This window comes from Molossus molossus, unplaced genomic scaffold (assembly GCF_014108415.1).
Source record: "Molossus molossus isolate mMolMol1 unplaced genomic scaffold, mMolMol1.p scaffold_m16_p_16, whole genome shotgun sequence".
Lineage (NCBI taxonomy): Eukaryota > Metazoa > Chordata > Mammalia > Chiroptera > Molossidae > Molossus > Molossus molossus.
Genome location: NW_023425351.1, coordinates 51,851,887 through 51,876,131, shown reverse-complemented (window position 1 = coordinate 51,876,131; position 24,245 = coordinate 51,851,887). Strand labels below are relative to the sequence as shown.

The 24,245-nt window shown below is 39.6% G+C and overlaps 1 protein-coding gene across 4 annotated transcripts in view; it reads right to left on the bottom strand.

Annotated features, from left to right (window-relative positions):
* Positions 1-7,127: 7,127 nt before the first annotated feature.
* Positions 7,128-24,245, bottom strand: part of PKHD1L1 (PKHD1 like 1) — a 140,467-nt gene continuing 123,349 nt past the window's right edge. For all 4 annotated transcript variants that reach the window (XM_036264471.1, XM_036264470.1, XM_036264472.1 and 1 more), the window contains 7 exons: positions 22,115-22,250; positions 20,528-20,869; positions 16,742-16,893; positions 16,207-16,353; positions 15,708-15,861; positions 10,759-10,989; positions 7,128-7,225 (listed from right to left, as the gene is read on the bottom strand). In XM_036264471.1, coding sequence (XP_036120364.1) covers positions 7,215-7,225; positions 10,759-10,989; positions 15,708-15,861; positions 16,207-16,353; positions 16,742-16,893; positions 20,528-20,869; positions 22,115-22,250 — 1,173 coding nt within the window. In that variant the 3' untranslated portion in view covers positions 7,128-7,214. The remainder of the gene's footprint in view (positions 7,226-10,758; positions 10,990-15,707; positions 15,862-16,206; positions 16,354-16,741; positions 16,894-20,527; positions 20,870-22,114; positions 22,251-24,245) is intronic.

Below are 24,245 nucleotides of genomic sequence, written 5' to 3'. Positions count from 1 at the left end.
CCTTTCAAAAGAGGCCTGGATAGGAATGGAGGAAAGTAATGGATATCTTTTACTAGAAATGAATTCAAATGAAAAGGGGGGTGGGGGCAAACTTTTCACTCCTGTGTTCCAGTAGTGAGGTTCAGTAATGTCATACCTCTCAGCTAATGTCTACATTGTTATTAGAGCTCTAATGTAATTCAGCTATATTATGAGTTATTAGGACCGGTAATCTAAGGCCACTTATTATTTCTAAGGGTAAACGTGTTGAGATTTATACAATCAATATAAAACAATAGTTTATAACATGCTTTATCTTGTACATAGGTTAGAAACTTGAATAAAAGAACACTGAACCAACACTGAAAGCCTGATCCATTCAGCTACAGTATGGTGGACATCGTGGCTTTTACCTGAAATATACATGCAGTTTTCTCATCTGCAAAATTTGATTAATACTTCTAACCTTACGGATTTAGTTTACAAAGTAAGTGGCATAATATATGTGGAAATGTCTTGAAAACAATGACACTGATGAGAGCTTTCGGGCATACAGGTATATCATCTTTAAGTCCAGTAGAATCTTATTTTAGCCACAACAAGAAAAAATGGTGAATATTATCTCATCAGCAATGAGAAAATAGACATGTTTGTTATAACATATTAAAAAGGGGAAAAGAGCAGGGAGTACTAAGCTTTGAAGCTATGATCTGAGTACATCTCCCCACCCCCTTTGCCCCTTTGCTTGAAAGACACTAGGGGGAAAAGCATCTCTTACACAGGAAGCACCTGCAACCCTCCCCCTCCCTCTCTGCACATTCTCTCACTACTCATGGGATATTTTCCTCATAACAATTTGTGTTGCCAACTTTCTTCCATTCTTTCTTCATTTTAGCACACCAGGACTATCATAATGATGTCCTAAATAGTATTTTGGATTTTCCCCCTTCCTCTAAATTGCTGTATGATTATTTTAAATATTTTTAAAACAAAGACTCTTCATAGTAATGGTCTTGTTCAAAATAAAGAGATATTTGCCATTGTCCATCAATTCAAATTCACTTAGGAAATATGTCTTGATTGTTGTTTTTAAACTCTTCCATTTCAAACTGCTGCTCCTGGATGCCCCTCTGACCACCTCTGGCCCTTTAAAATATCAGACATAGAAGCAGTTCTTGTTAAAAAGGTGTTTGTCTGTATACACTGTATGTTTCATACAGTTAAAATTAACTTGCCTCCTCATCATGAAATATATCTGTCTGTGTTTTTATTTGAAATTAAATCCTTTATAAGTGAGAATTAAATCTAGAAATTTTCAGCATAAAAATATGTTCTTTTCTCTCTTCCTAGGAAGAACGTATATCTATAAAGAATCATCTGCCTAAATACATAAATTACTCTAAAGAAAAACCAAAGGAAATATTCTTGCCATGTAGCCAGACACACTCATAAATATGTTGCCCCAAAGGAATCAATTTTTCTGCTCATAGGCACTGAGCCCATTACCATAGCAACCATAACTAGTTGGTCTATAACTGGGTATGAATTTTATAGTACACTGTTATTTGAAATGTTAAGTCAGTAAGTCAGGATAAAGTGCAATTTCTGTAATATTTTGGAAGGATTTCTTTATCTCGAAAATCTGGTGGAGGAAGAATTTCATTATGCTGCCTATTTGTTTATTTAAACAGTTTATTCTCACTTACCATGGGCACAGTGTGTGCTAAGCCTGTCCGAGAAGTTAAAAGAACACACAGTCCTTAACATAAAGGAACTTCTCTAATAAACTTGGCATGTCATTGGTAAATAGAATTAATGGAAGACCAGTTTTTTCAGAAGGAGCTTTCCAATCATAGAATCATCTGATCATAATAACTAGAGTAGTGTATTACGGCCTGCAAGTAAAATGGCAAGAGGTTTGCAGCTGGTCAGAGTGCTCACAAGTATTCTAGTACCAATTGCAACCCTTATGGCAGGCTCCTTTCTTTTTGTCTTACATGGTGTGTCTGTAGCTACTCTCTCGGAACATGAAGTTGGGGAAATAAATCTTAATATTTCTTTCACTGGAGATTGGACATTCCCTGCCAGCTGATGTCATCCTGAGAAAGCAGAAAATGCCCACTGATGAGCATGGAAAAAAGTATGATCCTCCAACAGTTTCAGATACGTTTCTGAAACCAAATACATAATGGATTCAGGTCCAGTTTAAGCTTTCTGTTTTGGTGATACAGGTAATAATATCAAAGATGTATGTGGTGTTTTAAACTCCTCCTGCCCTGACATTGTCCTGCCCACCACCCCCTACAGGAAGGATTCTCTGTTCTCTTTTTCCTTTCACATTTTGCCACCTCAGGCATCTGATGAAACTAGGAGACATATCAGTTAAAATTAGGATCCTTGCCAAATAACACTGAAACCATGCTTTCAGCAGAGCTCCCCAACCCTTCCCCGAAAGGGCTGGCCTTTGTTCTCCTGGTCCAAAGAGGCGTCTTGCTCCATGTCAGGGGAAAACAGAAAAGGATGAAGGGCAAAAGGGTGAACAATAGCCACCTTTGGAAGGAAAGTTCCTAGAATATGCTGCAAGATAATCTCTGGTTTTTTTTGTTGTTGGTGTTGTTTTCTTTTTTTCATATCTCACTGCACAGAAGTTAGTCACTCCTCATTTCAAGGGAAGCTGGGAAAGAGTCTCTGTTCTACTAGGTGGCCCTGTGCCCAACCAAAGATTCTAATAATTAACACTCACATAGCGTTTGTTACATACTGGGCACTGCTCTGGTGCAATAAAAAGTCTAATGGTTTATTTGGCCATATATGATTGACATATATGGGCAAAATTATGGTCATAAAAATAACAGGAGCGGCTACATTTACAGAGCGTCTGCCACCTGTTAGCAATACATATATATATATATATATATATATATATATATATATATGTATTGCTAACTGCTATATATATGCTATCATAGGTCCTCAAATACCACACTGCATGGTTGATATTTTCCACATCTTATAGGTGAAGAAACAGAATAAGAGAGACTAAGACCTTGCCTGAGGGCACAGAGGTGGAAAAGCATAAACTTATAATTTGAACATAAATATGTTTTCCTAAAAGCTGTCTTCACAATGGAATACTTTCCCATGTCTGAGGGGAAGTGGGGGCCAATTAAATGTTGGAGCTCTGGAGTTAGGTTATCTGGGTTTGAATCCCAATTTACCATTAGAAGTTCTGTGAACTGGGGCATTTTATTTACTCTTTTTAGATTTCAAGTTTCCTCACTGGAAAATGGGATAATAAAGTGATTGTGTTGTTATAAGGAAAGAGTCCATGTAGAATACTAAGCATAGTGTCTGGCACTTAGTAAGCATGTGGTAAATCTGTAATTTATTGTTAATAATAGTAGCAGCAGCAGCAGCAGCAGCAGCAATTCAGACAGCCCTACTCTTTTGGATAAAATGACAAGAGGTAAAAGTAGATGGACTACCTAGAAGTCACTGCAATGATCAGAAGGTGATGGCGCTTAGAAAAGAGTAGAAACAGTAGTACAAGATATTTTTATTGGAAATACAGGAAAATATTACCTCCTGATTCTCTGTTCCTTACATTGACCAAACAGGAATGTTATATTTATTTTATTTACTTGATGCATTTTCAGATCCTGGATAGAACAGTATTTTTATGATTTGTTCAATAGCTAAATAGCTACTTCTTACACTAAAATGTATTTTTAAAAATTTAAACATGACAGCATTATTCAGAGAAACATTATTTTTTAAAAGTTGCCAGCTTATGAATGAATGTGCTGTGAAGCCAATTGCCCATGGATTCTTAACAAGTCAGGCATTTAAAAAGAATAGCAGTTAAAACTGTAATTTGTCTGGCATAAGCATTTATTGATATATGCTATAATAGCTATAAACGCTGATAGCCAGAAACCTAAAGTTAAATCAGACATTTTAACAAAGTCTGTGGCTAAGAAGCAAAGTTTTAGAAATTTCTTTTTCTCTCAAATAACTTGTATTAGAAAACTTCTTTATTAAAAATCTCTGGAAATATTTTGACAAAAATTTCCAGTGGACCGAATTAAAACTTGAGGTAAGGGCGGACATCTGTAATACTTTAAACAATAAAGATACATTTTAAAAACAAAACAAATAAAAATTTGAGCTAAGGAAAGACTACAGATGGTATCCAATTCTGTGGCTTTCGCAGTGTTCTGAGGTGAAGATTTTTGCATCTACTCTAGAACCCAATGTAGAAATTTGTTCTGTAGATGCTATCATTGCATTTGTGGAATTTAGTTTTTTAACCGAAAGTAAGTATCATGAAATGGAAAGTCACCTGGATTTGCATTAGGAAACCTGATTTTTAAGAATTTCCCATCACAGAATGGAGTGTGTTGGGTGTCTCTCCTCCTCCCCATTTTATTAGTAGAGGTTTTTTGCCCCTCCACGGTTGGAACTTAGGGAAGTATATCAGTCCTCACTTCACTGGTGGTATAGTCTAGTCAAGTATCAATGATCTCTGGACATGAAAGATGTTCCTTATGAAGGGACTTCCATGTGTTCTTCGCAGACCTCATTGTCAGAGACCTCTTACCTGCAGATCCTTTAAAATTGACACTATTTCTATTCCAGCTGTTTGCTTGGACTTTGTCTGTAGTTTTGAGGCATTCTGCTGTCCTCTCGAAGTTTCCTTTTCCTGCAGTCTCCTTCCCTTCCAGGCAGCCCTGCTGGAAAAGACTTCAGATGTCCTAGCTACAGACTCTCTCTCCTACTCCTCTCTGTCTCTGTCACACACACACACACACACACACACACACACACACACACACCCCGCCCACATCAGGTTCCAGGGATGCACATATATTCTTTGCCCAACAAACTGGGACAATTACTTCCTAAATTGCAACCCAAGACTCGGCTGCCGCAAGCTGCATCAGCCACCTACTCTCTGATTAGATAAATCAATTCTGATGCTGACACCAATCCACTGTGTGCCCCAAACCTCAGGGAACCCCCTATTGAGTCTTCCTTGGGGCCTAATTTAAGTCTGTTTCTCTTGACGTGGTGTTGGGAGCGAGAACCTTCATGCCCTCCCCTTTGTTTGGGGCCTCCCAGGACAGTCATCTCAAAGAACTGCTCTTCAAAAATCCTCCTCTGATCTACTCTTTTAGGCCACTTACTTTAAAAGTTTTACATCTTTGTTTGGTACCTCCCTTTATGATTTGTTGAAACCAAAACTTCTGTTTTGACATCTGGTCAAGACTGCATCCCTGGGACGCACAGAATAAACCCAAGCTCCTCTGAAAACATGGCACAGGAGACTACTGCTCTCCCCTTCCAGTCTTTTCTCTTGCTTTCCTCGCGTCACAGTTAGTGCTCCAGCAACATCAGACCACTTACGGATTTGCCCACACTCCGTGCTTCATCCATTAAACACCAACTCAGCATCTACTAGTGCCAGACGTTTTGTTAGATGGCAAGAAGACATGCTGAGTAAGGGAGCGTCCCTGCCTTCACAGTACTCACTATCGAGTTGTGTTTCGGCCTTTGTTCTTGCCACCACACCTTCCTGTGGGACACTCTTCCTTGGCTAATCTCATGCTTTATTCCTCAACATTCATCGCAGACATCATCTTCTGGAAGCTGTCCCCATCCATCTCTATCCTCACTGGATGTCCCCTCTGCCAGCCAAGCGTGCCTTTAGCACCCTCAGCTCGCTCTCTCTCTCACACACCTTATTGTATCAATATTACCGAATTGATACTTCTTTTCGGTTAAAAAACTAAATTCCACTTCACTGCCTTTATTGGGAGTTCTTCCTCCAAAATAAGTGTTCCATTTAAAATTAGAGTGAAAAGTATAATGTTTATGGTATGAGAGCTTCTACTTAACTTCACTACATTAACCTGTGGCTTTTTTGCATTCTCCAATTTTATCCTCTTGAAATTAAGTGTCTCTTCTGGTGTAGCCTGGGATTGAGGGAGGTCACACTCTTAGTATTTTTCAAATACTATTTCCCCAACTACCCTATTAACTCTTAGAAGGCAGAGAGGGCATCTTATTCTTTGTAGTCTTCTCACTAGAGTACCTGATATCTAGTAGATGCTAAATAGATGTGTGTTCAACTGATTGAGATGCCAAATTTATCCAAAGATATTTAGATTTACCACCTGGTGTTTATAGTTTTCCTGCTAAGCAAGATTAACCATGACCTGGGGTGAATATTCTAGGATGGTCTACAGAAGGAAAAGGTCTGGACTTAACTGAATTCTCTCAGCTATTCCTAATGCTTGCTGAATGTCACTTGTTGGAAGGTAACTTTTGTATCATCTCTACTTGCTTTGGACATGACTGCACTGCCTTTATTGGGAGTTCTTCCTCCAAAATAAGTGTTCCATTTAAAATCAGAGTGAAAAGTACAATGTTTATGGTATGAGAGCTTCTACTACTTAACTTCACTACATTAACCTGTGGCTTTTTTGCATTCTCCAATTTTATCCTCTTGAAATTAAGTGTCTCTTCTGGTGTAGCCTGGGATTGAGGGAGGTCACACTCTTAGAAGTGGCATTTCTGAGTGGGAAGGAGAAGTAATCAGAGAAGGTGTTTAGACTTATTCCAAAAACTTGTTCCAGAGACACCAAGAAAACTCTTAGAATACTGGCTAGCAGTTGGCAGGCCCCCAAATCCAGAACAATCTAGAATTCCTGGGATTACTGTGGATCTGAAAAACAGCAATTTAGTCTGATAAAGATCTAAATCTCATTTCCCTCAAATTATTAGAAATTAGAATGGCTTAGATCGTTGGGGATCAAAGCCTCATGAATAGATAGAGGAAGTCAGATCCCTCAATATGTACAAAAATTCAAAGTGCTTCCAGTCTGATCTAAAGAGATTAAGTCAAAACTAGACCAGCTCCTTCAAATATTTTAAGGATTCTATGATTAGTAGGTATAGCATCCAGAAAATGGCATATCTGCTTCTAAATAAAAGATTTATGAAAGTTTTAAAAAATGAAATAAGTAATACACATATAAGGAATCAAAAGAAAATTGTATTTTGAAGAAATTCGATTTTTATGATTAAAGCTAATTATTACATTTTATAGATTATAAAAATATTTTTAGCATATTTTTTGAAAATGCTATAGACTTCTTGTTGGGCAATAAAACAGCTCAGAAAAAAAGCAGTTCTTCTGTTTTTGTTTCCAGCCTGTTCTTCAGAATAGCACTTCAGTTGCTTCCTGAAAAGTAAAACATACAAATGCATTTTTTAAAAGGAATAGTAATGTAGAATATTATTTAAAATATTTATTAATTTTAACTTGTCTAAGTAGTATAGTTAATAGGGCAAAAGTAGTATATGAATATTAGTATTTCAAAGTTTACCAATTTAATGTTAGAATCAATAATGCACTCTTTTTGTGGAGCAGTGGGAAGAGAATAGTGGGGCTTATACATTGTATTTTTCATATTCAAGTTTTGTCATTTTATTTCATGGAACTTCATGACTCTCTCTCTCTCTCTCTTTTTTTTTTTATCCTCACCCGAGGACATTTTTCCATTTTTTGTTCAGATAGAGTGGGAGGGAGAGCAAGGAAGAGAGAGAGAGAAACATTGATGTGAAAAAGTCACATCAAGTGGTTGCCACCCACACGACCCAACCAGGGCCGGGGGCAAACTGCAACAGAGGTACGTGCCCTTAGCAGGAACTAACCAAACCCGGGTCTCTCTGGGCTGCAGGCTGATGCTCTAACCACTGAGCCAAACCGGCCAGGGCACTTCATGACTCTCTTAAAAGTAAAATATTGTTAATTCAGAATTCACAGTTATAAAGTTTCACTTCATTAATGGTTGCTATAGTCATGTGTCCTCCCCTCCCCCCAAATTCATATGTTGAAAACCTAAATGCCTGATGTGATGGTATTTGGAGAGAGAGTCTTTGGAGGTTCTTAAATGTCAGGTGGGGGGAGCTCTCATGATGAATGAGTTTAGTGCCCGAACAAAAGAGACCACACAGAGCTCCCTCTCCCCTACTGACATGTAAGGGTACAGGCAGAAGTCTGTGACTCAGCAGCACTCTGATCTCAGACTTCCAGCCTTCAAAATTGTGACAGATACATTTCTGCATTTTGTAAGCCACCCAATCTGTGGTATTTTGTTATAGCAGCTTGAATGGACTAAAACCATGGGTTTTAAAGCATCTTGTGTCTTAAGTGAAGAATGATAGATTATTTAGTAACAAAGGAGAAGCTGTTGATTAACTTTATCTGAAAAAAAAGTCCTAAAAAGATATTAAGAAACAATATCATTTACTAATGACTTTAAAAGTAGAATTTCCTGAAGGAATACCTGTCACGCTATTATAAAAAAGACAACTGGTATTTTTTTTGTTAAAATTCTGGAGATAAGAAAACTGGCACAGAAATACAACCTGTGAGGGGTCATATTGTTCCTTGGCTCCAAACCCACCCTGCAGTATTCAGCTACAAGAGGCTAGGGCTGGGTCTCTTCATACCACGCTTCTCCCTTGACAGCTGGCTCCTAATGAGTTTCTGCCATAGCAGGGAAGGAAGGATTATTCCTTCCTGTTTGATCACTGTTCCTGAGGCCCCAGCCTCTAGTTTCTTCTGCTACTTCCAGAACCAGCCTTATTGTATCCCTAGATCCTCACCTGATTTATATTTAAATTTAAAATGTAGTCTTGGCTTTTACTACTTGAAATACCTCAGTATATTTCTAAAATATTACCCCATCTCAAATTCTTCCTAAATCTACTTTATAATTTTGATTTTTACTCAAATATAAGAATCTAACTAGGTGTCTTATAATACAATATGTAACATCTTTTGATATTTGGAGATCTGTATTGTTTCTATGTAAACCAATATTGATCTTTTTAAATTTTATTTTTAATTGTAGTAAAATGCACATAACATACAATTTTAACAATTTTTAAAAGTTGTCCATTTTTCAGTTGTAGATTCACATTGTTGTGCAAAGAATCTCCAGAACTGGTTTCATATAAATCTTATCAGTATTTCTTATGTGATACTTTCATTTCATTAATCTCTCAGAAATTCTCCATCATACTCCCATTAGATTAACTGCAAATGGATTAATATCTGCCAATCAAAGCTCTTTATGATTTGCCTACAATACTCCTAAGTCAGAGGGAAGAATTTATCCTCCCTTTAAGATTTAAAATCAGCCCTGGCTGGTGTGGCTCATTTGGTTGACATTGTCCCCTGCATCAAGAGGTCCCCAGTTCCATCGCTGGTCAGGGCACATGTCTGGGTTGCAAGCTCTATCCCCAGTAGGGGGCATGCAGGAGCCAGCCAATGGATGTTTCCCTCTCACATCAATGTTTCTATCTCTCTCAAATCAATAAAAATGTTTTCTTTTTAATTTAAAAAAAGATTTAAAATCAATCAGACCACATCTTTGCACCCAAAATACATACGCATTTGATCTTAATTTGTAAGTGCTCACTATTTACTGAGGAAGACAGATTTGAAAATATCCAAGTGTAAGACAAGTACACTACAAAAGGCTATACTAATGATATAAACAAAGCACATTTGGAGACCAAGGGAGAGGAGAATTAACTTATCGTAGAGTTTGGAAGCAGGGAATTCAGGAGGCTATTGTAGTAGGTTAAGTGAGAAGTCAAAGAGTTATAAGTGGAGCAGCAAGATTTCAAAAGAGGGACATAGATGAGACATATGGTTGGACATACTCAGAGCACCTGAGGGAGGTGGAGCTTGAAGGAAAGGGAGAAGTCTAAGAAATGGCAACCTGAGAGGTCAGAAAGGTGGCACTGCATTAACTGAAATGGGGGAGCAGGAAGAGAAGCACATTTGGAAGGCAGTGATGAGGAATTCCCTGCAAAACATGAATAGTTGAAGGTGTCTTCACTGTTTTCTTAGCTTCTATCATCCCTGTTCTGGAGCACCTTCCCTCCATTTCTGCATATTACTCATTTTTTTGTAATCACATCTGTAAAACCTGCTTTTGGGGTGATATCAACAGTTGTTTCTAATTATTCTAGCCCATAAGGACCTCTCTCTGCTAATAATCTCGCTAATATTCCTTTCCCTTGTATGCCTGTGTCTTCTGGCACTAGCACTTTGATTTCCCTTCGTGAAACCACACCGCCAGCATTCTCAGCAATTCAGTCCATGGGGCTCAGGCCATGGCCACAGTGATTTGCTCAAGAGTGGGCATGTGACTAAGCAAGGTCAACGACAGAGCTTTGGGACATTTGTTGGAAGTGTTGGAAAAGATCTGCTGGGCCGGGAGAATGTCAACATGAAGGTGCTGGTGGTACTTTGCCATGAAGGGTGATGGTGTTGGGGGACAGCCTGGGAGTTGATCTACTACCAACGTGAATGAAGCCAAGAGATGCAAGAGAGAGAGTCCTGGAAGACATCATTTGAGTCCTTCGGTCTAATTGTGGCAGAAATTAGACTAGTTCTGGACTTCTCAGTGGAGTGAGTTCACTTTACTGCCCAAAGCAATTCTCGCTGAGCTTCCGCCCCCTTGTAACTGAAAAAGAGTCCTGACGTTACCTGCACATCTCACTCCCCACGTCCTTCTGTGCCGCTGTGTAAAGTGAGTAACATTTCTGGAGATGCTACTTTCTCAGTGGCCGCGACCTGTGGTTGAGTGCACAGTGCTACCCGCCCAAGTGTGGTGCGCTGTCTGTGTTAAGCAGACATTTACTGGTAGCTCAGTAGTGCAGACATTCGTGACATAAAAAACAAACTGTACTTACCTAGATTTACGTTCAAAGTCAAAACTGCAGCCATAAATATTTCCAAGAGCAACACTCTCCCCATCAGACAGCTAATCATTGTAGCCATAATCTGGGCAGCTGTGCCCCCGATGGACGCTGTGCCGCTGCCCCCGCCGCCGCCTCCGGAGACAGACTGCGCTGGGAGGCTGAAAGCCCTGGATTCCACCCGGGCAACATCATCCAGAACAAATTCAATCTTATAATTTTTCCCTAGGAGGGGGAAAAAAACATCGTGGTGTTTGACTTCCTTATATTATTATTTTTCCATACACTTCCAATTGGGTTTTCATTGACTTAAAATAATGTAGAATCCCTAACAAAGTGTGTTTGTTAGGAGTAAATTGGTGTCGGTATAAACAAGTGCAGAGAGGGTCTCCAAGTTCCATGAGTTCGATCTGCCCATCGACTATGAGCAGGGGCACTCTGGGTAGATTTTCTCAGTGCAGCATCAGTATCTGCTGCTCAGGGCCCTCCCAGTGCCCAGGACTGGAAAGAGGCTGTTTGAAATGAGGGACAGTAGGGACAGGGAGGTGCAGGAGCTGAACCTCTCCTTCAGCCCTGTATGCTTGACGGAGGAGTGGAGAAGCCTCCGCCTCACTTGGGGGAGGTGGGGATGGATACTGAACTTTTATTTTGAAAAATTTCATACAGAAGAGTTGAAAAAATAGTACAACACTCATATGTCCTCCACTTAGTTCATTTTTTAAACTGTTTCCCACACTTGCTTTAAGTCAGATGCTATCTTTGTGTTGCAAGATTGTGACCCCTTCTACTTACCTCAGGTAGACAAGTTTGAGGAAACACTTGTTAGACCTTTTAGAGTGAAACATAAACAGCTCATCCAAATGTTTTTTAATCCGTATGCTAAATCTTCCCACAGTTCTGAATATGAGATCATCGTAGATTTTACCTTGACATAATTTCTTCTCAGACTACTGTAGTGATTACCATACAGAGCATACTTTGCAATATTTTTACAACCCTGATATTTTATTTCCTCTGGTTTTTTTTCTATTTATTTTCTTTAAAATAATTTCTGTTTTCATTTTTTTTTTTCAGGGAGAGAATTTAATTAGATCTTAACCACATATGCTTTCATAAACAACAACGCGTTCTGTATCTTTCAGATGGATGGGCATTGTTCTACAGAATTCTATCACTTAAAATTCATGACAATAGTGCATTTGTCTTTCCTTTTTTTCATTTTGAAAAACTGAATTTTTGTGGCAGATGTCTTTTTTCTTAATGATTTTGATGTGCAAAGAATTTAGATATTTGGTCTGGCCGGTGTGGCTCAGTGGTTGAGTATCAACCCATGCACCAAGAGGTCGCTGGTTCAATTCCTGGACAGGACACATGCCCAAATTGTGGGCCAGGTCCCCAGTGGGGAGCATGCAGGAGGCAGCCAATTGATGTTATCTCTCATCGCTGCTTCTATCTCTCTCTCCTTCTCCCTTTCTCTCTAAAATCAATAAATTAAAAAAAAAAAAAAAAGAATTTAGAATTTTGTTTTTTCTCCTGAAGTACTATGAGGAAGCCCAAACTATCCCTGTGGAGCAGCCACTCCACAGAGAAACTGAAGAACTCAGACAAAAATCAGAATCAAGACATTAGGGCTATAACTCCAATGAAGCCATCCCAGCGGAAGCTTCAGACATCATGGAGCAGAGATGGGCCATCTTTGCCCAGATCCCTGACCCACACTACTGTGAGCAAATAAAATTGTTGTTTTAAGCCTTTAAATTTTGGGCTGACTTGTTATTCAGTAAATAAACACTAAATATTACATAGGTTTCTAGGTAAACATATTTAAAATGTTATATTCATTAGTAATATTGTTTTCATTTGAGTTACTCAAAGGTACAGTCTCAGCTGTTTACTTTCTTCCTCTTCTACTCTTTTCTCACCTCCTGTTCCCATCTCCATATTCTGTGTTAGAAACCACAACCCACACGCAGGTGGCCCCTGCTCTGCTCTTTATACAGCTGTAAGTGGAAGAGTGCACGCTGCCATGCTGTCGGGGTACAGTCTAATCTGCAAGGGAATTTCCCACAGTAACTGTGGAGGGCCTGACTAGAGTTACAAGAAAGACGCTGTGTTAATTTTCTCGAATGTTCTTTGTCATTACAATTTTAAAGTGGTTCATTTACAAACTGGCTAACTGATCTAAAGATAATGATGAGAAGACTACACTTGACCATCCTTACTATCCATAGCCAGGGAACTGAGGCCCTATTCTTGATGAAAAAAACAACAACAAAAAAGCAAGCAAGAAAGAAATTAGGAGCAGTGGCTCTTCTCCATAGCAGGTCAGATAGACACCCCAAGGGAACCTTTGAACCCTGAAAGAAAATTTACTGCTTGGCTTGTTTTGCTTAGGATCATATGATCTCACTTATTTGTGGAATATAATGGACTGAGGAACAGGGTAGTCCCAGAGATGTGGAAGTAGGGTACAGACTGACAATCCCCAGAAGAGGGGGTGGGGGAGAGAGATAAACCACAGAACTTATACACATGTATGTATAACCAATGGACATGGACAACAAAGCTGGGGATGGGGTGGGGAGGGAGGGAGAGGAGGGTGGCAATGGGGGGAAAAGGAGAAACATCTGTAACAAAAATAAACAAATAAAATTTACTGTATAAGAGTGCTATTTTGTTATCATGATAAAATGCCAAAACCCATATCACTGATTTAGCATTCCAGTGATTCTGGTTACTTTGGAACACTGCTATTTGGAAGTGGTAGTTTGAAGTCCTTGGTCTCTAGGTTGGGTCTTTGCCACAGGGCACTTCTTGGGCCCACCTTCCTGGGCAGGTGGGCAGCCTTCCCTGTAGGCAGGGCTCTTATAAGTGCCTCATTTCCCATAAAAGGGTCCCAGTCCTACCACCAGTTAGGCTAGCTGCTCAAGAATTTGGCTCTGCCCTAAACCAGCAAGCATGTGGGATAGTCAGGGTCCTTGTCCAAGAGCACAATGCTGAACACACTGCCATTTGATCTCATCAAGCACTAGGCTGAGATACTGCTCCCTGGTAGGCAGACCAGACTGTTAAGTGTGGACATCACGAAAGCACAAAGATACAAAACATAACAAAAAATTCTTCTGGAATGATTTTAGTTGTTGATATTTAGTGATTATAAAAAACATCAGACTCTTGTTGGAATTATTTTACTCTTTATTTTTACTTTTATTCTGACCTTTATGTGTATGCATATGTATGTATGTGTGTGTGTGTGAGTGTGTGTGTGTGTGTGTATAAATCCTCACCCGAGGATATTTTTATATTTATCTTCAGAGTGGGAGGGAGAGGGAGAGGAAGAGGGAGAGGGGGAGAGAGAGAGAGAGACATTGATGTGGGACAGACACATCAACTAGCTGCCACCCACATGACCCCAACTGGGGCTGGGGACTAACTGCAACCGAGGTACATGCCCTTGGCCGGAATCAAACCCAGGCCTCTTTGGTCCACAGGCCGACACACTAACCGCTGAGCCAAACCGGCCAGGGCCGTGTGTGTACTTGGGAAGTAACAGTAGCAGGGAGAGGGAGTGCCGTCACACAGCCTCTCAGAAGTTAGGGTCTCTAAAGGTCTTCAGTGGGCCCCAGATTGAGGAAAGCAGATGGATGGAAGCCTGTCTCAAGCATAAGCGGTTTGTCCATTTCATTGTTTTAGGTACTCTATGATCCTTCACCAATAGAGATCTGTTTTTTTGGACATATCATTTTGGCCTCAGTGAAAAGACTTTTACTGATTGGAGTTATGCCATCAACCTGAGTGGAGATAATATAAGAAACATTGCTGTGGAATTTATGGCCGCCTTTACTGTACTAAGGTTGAAGATAACACTGGTATAGATTCACTGGGTATACTATATGATAATTCATAGGGGACCTTTGTTCTGATCTCAGAGCAACTTATGAGTCTCCATGGCAACTGGTTTATCTGATGGGCACTATGAATTATGCTAATACTAGTATTTCCTCCTTTGCATTGGATTTCAGAAAGAAGAGAACTCACTTTCCAGCCCAACTCTGAACTCCTACATGGGGTATTAAAATTATATGATCCTGCCCCGGCCGGTTTGGCTCAGCAGTTAGAGCGTCGGCCTGCAGTCCAGAGAGACCCGCTTTCAGTTCCCACTAAGGGCACGTACCTCAGTTGCAGTTTGTCCCCGGCCCTGGTTGGGTTGTGCGGGTGGCAGCCACTCCATGTGTCCCTTTCACGTCGATGTTTCTCTCTCCCTCTCCCTCCCACTCTACCTGAACAAAAACTGGAAAAGTGTCCTTGGGTGAGGCTAAAAAAAAAAATTATATGATCTTATCTTATCCTTTCTTTTCTCTAATTTGAAAATCTGTTAATTGTTTGCATTATAAATGGGATAATACATTTTAGTAAAAATTTAGACAAGTACACAAATGGATTAAAAATATGAATCACGCCCTGGCCGGTTTGGCTCAGCGGTTAGAGCATCGGCCTGCGGTCCGGAGAGACCCGGGTTCGGTTCCCGCTAAGGGCACGTACTTTGTATGCAGTTTGTCCCCGGCCCTGGTTGGTCGTGCGGTGGCAGCCACTCGATGTGTCCCTTTTACATCGATGTTTCTCTCTCTCTATCTCTTCCTCTCTCTCCCTCCCACTCTATCTGTACAAAAAATGGAAAAATGTCCTCGGGTGAGGATAAAAAAAATATGAATCATGAAATAATTGTGATGCATATCCTCAAATTACTTGTTTTAATTTCTTTAATTGCTCATTTTAATTTCTATTTTGTTTTGCATATTAAATATATTTTTGTAAGCTAGACTACATGTTTTCTGAAAAAACATGTAGTATAGGGTTCTGATTTCTATAATTTATTGACCAGAATGTTATGGAATGCTTTGTTCAATTATAGTATATGTGAGGATTCAAAATAGTACACTCACCTGTTCTAAGAAGAGTAAGGTCTGTGTAATTGGCCCAACAGCTGCTAAATGGAATTGTTGTATTTCCACTAAGACCACTGATTTGGTTATTATTGGAGTCCTTTAGTACAGCCTTCAAAGTCAGTGAAGTAATCTCAACTGATACACAATTACCCTAAAGGAAAAAAAATTATAGAGAATTCTAATTGTCCTGTCCCAGGCTTTTTTCATTTTATAAGATATGCGAAACTTTATTTTTTTAAATGCCTCATTATAAATTTAAAATCTACGGAAACCTTTTCCTACACCAAGAGTTCACAAATACAGACACTGGAGCAAGTTCACGGAATAGGAACATTTTTAAAAGAGTAAATGACAATATCCATACATCTTAGTCCGACGTCTATGGGGCAGTGCCACCCTCAGGTTGCCAGTGTACCAGGATGAGTGAGGTTGGCTCACCCTCCAGAATTTGTAGCTTACTTCTTCCACTTAAATAACGTTTTGAGTTATAACTTACATCCAAATCTATTGCCTTTACTGAAGGCTGCTGAGCAAATGGCTGTCCTAGCTGCACTGCCACTGGCTGCGTGATCACCGAGAGGGAGGACACGAAGGCCACGTGATGAACAGGAAACGCAGACCTTTCCACCGGCTGGGCAGTCACCTGTGAGTGGTCATGAGGGATGAAGTGGTCTTCACACGATACACTACATGCAGCAGCAAACTCATCTTAGACAGGCTAAGTGTGATTTATTCAAAAATATGTTCAATATGTGCAAATATTATTACAGGATTTCTTCTAGATCACATTCATGAATCATTGTTGTAAATATTCAGAGCAAAACACATTTTATGCCAATAAATAATTTTTTAGAATACAGGCTTCTTTTAAAACTAGTTTATCATTTTAATCATACCATATAAAAATCCAATAATAAATTAGATAGACGTGTCCTCTACATTAGTCTTAAAACAGAAAAAAAAAATTGAAATAAGAAATGAGCAATGTTTTAAATAGCTGCAATGCATTTTGGGTAGTTGTGTTTTCTTACCTTACTCCAACCAGAATCAATTGGGCTGGGGAGAGGCTTGGTAATAGACATGGAAGAGACATTAAATCCAAGGGTACTACTGGTTTTTCCTAAAACAACAACTTGTCCAAGAGAAGCAGCGATTTCTTGGAGTTCAGATAATTGAATCTGACCTACAGGGAAACAGTGTCATGACATGTGGATTATAAGAACATGAAATCGTGAAAACACATGCGAGTTTTTCACTTAAGTTTGTGCTGCTCCTTCCACATTATAGAATTCTACAGATTTCTAATTGGACATGAGCTTAACATGATAAAGTCACATCAGTGAGGTCAGGAAAATGAAAATCTCAGTGAAATATGTTTTAAAGCTGGAATTAAAGAAGAAACAAAGGTAGATACAAGATGCAAGAAAAATTAATGAAAGCACAGTGGGAAAAATGTATGCCTCTATTTTATGCTTTCCCGTGTCATTGTTTGGAAGTAAAGCACTATCATGCATGTCTATTGTGACATACCATTTTTTTAAGTGTTATTTTGAAATGAAAGGATAACACAGTATGTATGTTAATAAGTTGCTATAGTTATTAAATTACTAATAAATGGTTACTTTTTCTGGACACTGATGACTTTCAAGGTTAATTTTAATACTGTAGTTACTATACTCTTTTTCTAGCTTGGTAGGTGCTCTTAAATTTACTGCCCCCCTCATGCTCCTTACCTTATGAAGTGGCACCTCTATTCCCTGTACTTCTTTGTCAGGAACATTTGCTTGGTCTATTCCACTCATCACCTCTCCTTCACACCGTATCATCAATTACCAATTTCTAAATCTCTCGGTCCCTACTGTCACAACCCCAGTGAAAGCCATCATCAGTGGACTTACTAAAAGAGCTTTAAACTGGCTTTCTTGTATCTCTCTTCTCTCCCTCTTCCACTCCATTCTCTATACGCCATGTTCAATGATCTCCTACAAAACCACTGTCACCAGGATAATGTTCTGGTGTGCAGTAGGCCTTGCCAATCCCTTGTTCCTAGATATCCAGCATCTTCCATATCCAGTGTCTGCCTTAGGACTCTGATCACTGAGTTTCTTCCATTAAGGCTCAGGAAGAAGGAGGTGATGTCCTAGGCCAGCAGGTCTCATATGACATTTTGAAAATCACAGTCTTAGGGAATTTTAGTTCCTGTCGGTTTAAAAGGACTCGTGGTTGACTCAGACTCTTCTGAATAAATGTTGTCTTATAGATGTTTCCCTCTCCCTCCACTTCCTCTATGCACCCTTCCTGAAGACGGCCCCCCAGGCATGCAGGCTCGTGTGACCTGACGGAAGCAGTACAAGAGTGCTGCATGTCGGTCCACTACTGCTGCCACCTGTCCTCACCGGCCTTTGGTGCGGCGCAGCAGGTCTGACCCGGTCTGCACTGTTAACAGGTACTCTGACCATTTGACATGTGAAGGTGTCCATTTCTGTGGACTGCCACCTGGAACCAAAGACCCTAACTTGAGGAGCTCTTATTCCTGACCTCGGGACTCTGCTTATCTAGAGGTCCCGTCAGTACTTAAGGACCCCTTTCTAGGACACCTGGCAACCTCTAGGTATCCTGACATGATGTGAAGGCTGGGGGAGCCAGCAGGAGTGCTGCATGCACCCCCTTTTGCCATTTCCCGGCATTCTGCTGGAATGTTGCTCCATGACAAGTTGTAGGCTTTCCTTGAGACTCAAAACCCTATCCCAGCCAAGGTCTGGGAAAAATGCCATTGGTCTGTCTCTCCCTCCACCCATCTCCATGTTCTTAGACTATTTATAACCTAACTGGATAAATCTGACTAGCAAGGTAAAACTACTATAAGCGGATGGAGCTTGGGAGGGATTGTGTGTGAGAAAATTATGTCACATATAGGAAATGAATGATAGTTTCTTCGGATATCTGAGTGCCTAGTATGCTAAATATTGGATCCCAATACATGTAAGGGCTCACCAGGACTTCTGAGTTGGTGAGCAATCTGTATATGAACCATGGATCCACTACGACTCTTAGGTTAGATTAACAGGCTCTGTTGGGTCCAAAACCATGACCCTGCACACACAAGGAATTATAGGGCTGATGAAGGGAAGTCCCTATGACAGGGCAGGGAACATCATGAGAGAACGGGTTATAACTCAGGCCTGTGCTTCCTGCTTCCTTCAACAAAGAGAGTTGATCAGCACCTCCCTCCACTCATGCAAACCTTTCCACAGGCTTATTCCCACAAGGGAAGAACCTCTTGCCTGCCTAACTGGTGGAATTCCAGAATGGCAATGTGGCTACTATAGTCAACGTTAAACACACCTCCTGGGGGAATTAGTGTGACCCCTAGTGGCAGAAGGTGAGAGCTTCACCCAGTACACAGGTTTACACATAAGAGAACCAGCGAGTTGAATGAAAACACTACTAGAGAGTGAATGATAAAACAGATCTGGATTTTGAGTTTAAAATTTATACAATTTGGAGCCTCTCTTTCAGAAAAAGAATGCAGAAAATTTGTACTTTTAAAACTTTTATAATAACATTCAATGATCTGGCCACATAATTAAATGGAGTATTTTCCCAGGGCCTCGAAAGTCAAAGCACCTCCTGGAACTTGTACAAGTGAAGGGCCTTGAAGTTTAAGCTTCATTAGCTGGATGGTAATTCTCCTCTGACAGAAACCTAGCTCTCATCCTTTTGGAGAGGGCCAGCCTAGGGGAAAGCACTTGTGTTTGACTGCTGGAGACAATGGCATGGCTGGGAATTAGCACCTGGGTTTAGCAGCAGGAGGTCAGGAAAGTTCAGTTGCACCTGGAGAGGCTTGTGCAGAGCAAAGACCACCCATTATGTAGTAGAGACTATTAAATGCAGAGGGTACCATGAGGGCCTGAGGTCAGGAAAGCCCCCTTGGTATTCAGATACCAACCTGAACTGACTGAACAAATGGAGAGGAAGGAAACCTACAGACTGAACATTCACCCAAATGCCCAAAAGGAGCCACTCTAAGGAAATAATTGAAACCAGCAAAGATACCTGTTATAGGAACAGTTGAGCCTATTTTTATCTTATACCAAGAAAATGAGGGTATGGGGAATGAGAGACAGAGAAAGGGGTGATGGTTAGTGAGGCTGATTAGTCATAGGAACAAAGGTAGAACATATATGTACTTTTTGGGTAAATTTGTGACTTGACTATGGAAATCTATCCCACCACTCCTCTGCTCAGAATCTCCAAGGATTTACTCATTCCTTGGGAAAACATACACAGTCCTTCTTCGGCTTAAGAAGAGGAGAGCTGCTTTTGGTTTTCCACGATCTAGCACCTGCCTACCTCTCAACCTCATCTCCAGCAGCTTGCCCTTCCTGGCTCCTTCCACTGCACACTTACGGGATCTTTCCAATTCTTTTAATGCACCAAACTCTTAGCAACTACGCCTCAGCCCTGAAGTTTCTCACCTCCCTCTTTTCATTGACCAACTCTTTTCATGTTTGATCTCTCAGCTGTGAAGTCACTTCCTTAGTCACTTCTTAGATCTTTTATATTAGGTAAAATCCTTTTGTTGAATTTATTCATTGCCACAATAATAAAATAGAGGCTCAATTTCCTTCATAATTCAAAAATAGGTTGGGATTGCAGAAGTAGGGCAGGGAAAAGGGTCTCTAGGCCCGTATAGGGTTCAGGATGTAGGGTTGGTGGGATTTCCTGAAGCCAAGCTTACCAGGCCTTAACAAGGTTATCTGTGGGTGTGGATTTGGTAATTACATTAGTCTACCTGAAAGGTGTACTACGCATACCTGTGGTGTCATTGCTTATGAACCGAGGGGGTGGGTCTCCAATCTCCAGTTCAACAATGAATCCCATGGATCTCTTCTTCCGAAGACGCTCCCCTCCTATTTTGCTGATACGGATTTTGTCACTTGGTATCTTTAAGAACAAGGCAAGATTTCTAACCAGATTATGAGAGCTATAAAAGTCATCTTCAGTTATAGCAGGTATTTGGAAAGAAACAAATATGACTGCGGTGGTGTGGATTTCAACAGGTACGGTTCCTTTAACCAAAAGGTAAAGCATCTGGTAGGTTCTATCAAAGTAGTTTTCACCAAAGACAGTGGAATTCAGGTTAGGAAGGAATTGCCCTATGAAGGAAAAATGCCAAAACAGCAGGGTTAAACATTTTATATGATTACAGTTAGCATGGAGTAGTCATTATTTGTTTAAACTTAGGAAATTCTGAAAAAGTTCAACAATATCATTCTTCATAAAAAAGAAAGTATGCATACTAAAAACACAAATACGTATAGAACCAACAAGCAATATTAAAGTCAATCCTTTAAATAATATCATTAATAATGATTATACATTACATTTATTTTTAAAATTTAAAAATGTATTAAAACAATTAATTAAAAAATAATCATTGTACATTAAATTTGCTTTAAAAAACAATGCTACTACCATAGTATAAATGAAAAATAAAATCTAATTATGAAAGCAGGACCCTGTATTATAACACTATTTACACATTCAGAATTTTAAAGCCACATTTGGTAATTTACAAATGTAACTTTAACAGCCATCTAGTTTGTGCAGTGCTATATACCGAATCTTGAGGTGCATTTACAATTCAGTGCTTCTATTTTTACCAAAAACAGAAGTATGTAACACAAATAAAGTATATAATAAAACATCCCAGAAGGAACTTACACCAGTGAAACAGTCTTACATTTTAGCCTGAAAAGTCTTTGATTAACACCAAACAAATTCTACTAGGGAAGAAAATTTTGTAAAAGTGATTGGGATTATTATGTGTGTATATACATATATATACACACATATATACATATAATGAATGAATATACAGGGATGGGCAAAGGTAGGTTTATAATTGTGAGTACGTAAAACATAGTTTATTCTTGTATTATTATATATTAATTATTGTATTTGTTTCCATGTGAACAACTGTAAACCTACTTTTGCCCCTGTATATATTATTTTATGGCACAGTATCAAAAATAATATCTAAGTGGTTCTATATCTACTAACGCATATTGTAAATTCTAACTAAAATGTATTTTGTACATAGGAATAACTACATTAAATGTGTAGAATGTAAGTGTTTTCAGGGGGCTAAGGAATGTCCATCACACACAAGAAACGTATATCTGCATTTATGCAGATAGCTAAGACTTCCATCAGGAGTAATCTTTTTAGGATACACGTTATAAATGAACACATATTAGTATTTGGTGGTAAAAATTATTTTATCTTGCACTCATCAATGGCTAAGTAACTAAAAATATTAATAATAAAATATTAATAAAGAGTTTTACAAGTAATTAAGTACATATATGATGTGTGTTGTATTTTTTCTGAGTAAATACCTGTGTACAGATGTCTATTAAGTTCACAGTGCTTCTGTTGGGAGTTCCACACTGTATCTTTGGGGCAGACCAACGCATTGTTCACATAGACATCCAAACGCTGCAGTGTGGGGAAAAAAATTCCTACCAGAACAGCCTGTTAAAAATAAACATGTTTTCACATCGTAAGAGAACAGTGAAACAGAATATTTAGAATTCACTTTAAAAATGTCCTTCAGCTATATATGTCTTCTGCAAAAAATTAAAACGAAACTTGATGAACTTAAAATAAATCCTGAGCTAAAATTATTAAATGGACTTACATTCAACAATTCACACAGATGTTACAACTTAACTGATAATTCTCAGTAGAAAATTATAATGTAAGAAAGAAACTGTTAGAGTCTCTAAATTAAAGAAAGGACCCTTTAAAAGACAACAGAGTTCAATAGAGGCTTTCAGCTCCAGGCGGAGGAAACGCGGCACTGAGCAATACTCTGGATAACACAACCACACAAAATTAGTTCCTTAATATTGAAAAAACACTCATCCTGAGACAAATATGGTGGTAAGACTAATAAAACTCAGCCAAACTATCCTCTCTGATTCAATTTTGCTTACTTTCCATGTTGATATTCCCCAAATCTCATGCTGTCAGATGTAATCATAAAGTAAGAAGACTGGCTTTTGCAAGACAGAGAGGAATCTTCTTTTGAGATTGTCTACAGAGGCTCAGAATATTAACAGTCACATTACTTTGGAGTTGCCATTCTTATTATTAAAATTAAAAATATTCCCTTTCAATTAAAAATTGAGTGTCTATCTGGGCCAGGCATTAATCTAGGAGCTCTCAAAAGTTCCTGCCCTGTTTAAGCTTGTATTGTAGAGTGAGGAGACAGAGAATAATTAACAGAACTAATTAAAAGTAAAGTATCAAACATATTATAAAGTGATAAATGCTATGGAAAAAACAAAAAGGTAGATCAGAGTACAAGTAATTGGGAGAGCCAGGAGGAAGGGTAATCAGGGTAGGCCTATGGAGTGAATGGGAGTTGTGATGGGGAGTTGGCCACCTAGGCAGAATGCTGGAGGCAGACTCAACATCTGAACACAGGCCAAGCATGTCTGGTGTGTTGAGGACAGCAAGGAAGCCTGTGTGGCTGGACTAGTAAAATAAGAAAGTCGAAGTGCTAAGGGGGAGAGACTCATATAGTCTTTTTTTTTTTTTTTTTTATCCTCACCCGAGGATATTTTTCCATTTTTTGTACAGATAGAGTGGGAGGGAGAGAGAGGAAGGGAGAGAGAGAGTGAGAAACATCGACGTGAAGGGACACATCGAGTGGCTGCCACCCGCACGACCAACCAGGGCCGGGGACAAACTGCAACCGAAGTACGTGCCCTTAGCGGGAACCGAACCCGGGTCTCTCCGGACCGCAGGCCGACGCTCTAACCACTGAGCCAAACTGGCCAGGGCGAGACTCATATAGTCTTATAAGCCCTGTGAGGACTCTGTCTCTTGGACAAAGACCAATAGAGAAATTATTGCAGGGTTTGGGGCAGAGAAATGACCTAATCTGACCTACATTTTGAGGGTATCTCTGAGAACAAAGAGGTGGCAAAGGTAGAGCAGGAGGAGGAATTGGGAGGCAACAGCCTGCACCCAAGAAAGAGAGAATGTTGGCTCAAAGTGGATGGTAGCGGCAGAGAGGGTGAGAAGTACTCAAATTCTGGATGTATAGAATGGAGACCCAACAGGATTAGCGGATGGATTGGATGAGGAATATGAAAGACAGGAATCAAGGATGGGTCTGACTGGTACAGCCACTATAGCAAACAATATGCAATTTCCTCAAAAAATTAAAAATTGAACTGCCATTTCACCCAGTGATCCCACTTCTAGGAATATATCCTAAGAAGCCTGAAACACCAATTGGAAAGAATATATGCAGCCCTATATTCATAGCAGCACTGTTTACAATAGCTAAGGTCTGGAAACAGCCCAAATGCCCATCAGTAGATGAGTGGATTAAAAAGCTGTGGTACATTTACACAATAGAATACTATGCAGCTGTAAGAAAGAAAGATCTCTTATCCTTTGAGATGACATGGAAGGACCTGGAGAGTATTATGCTAAGTGAAACAAGCTAAGCAG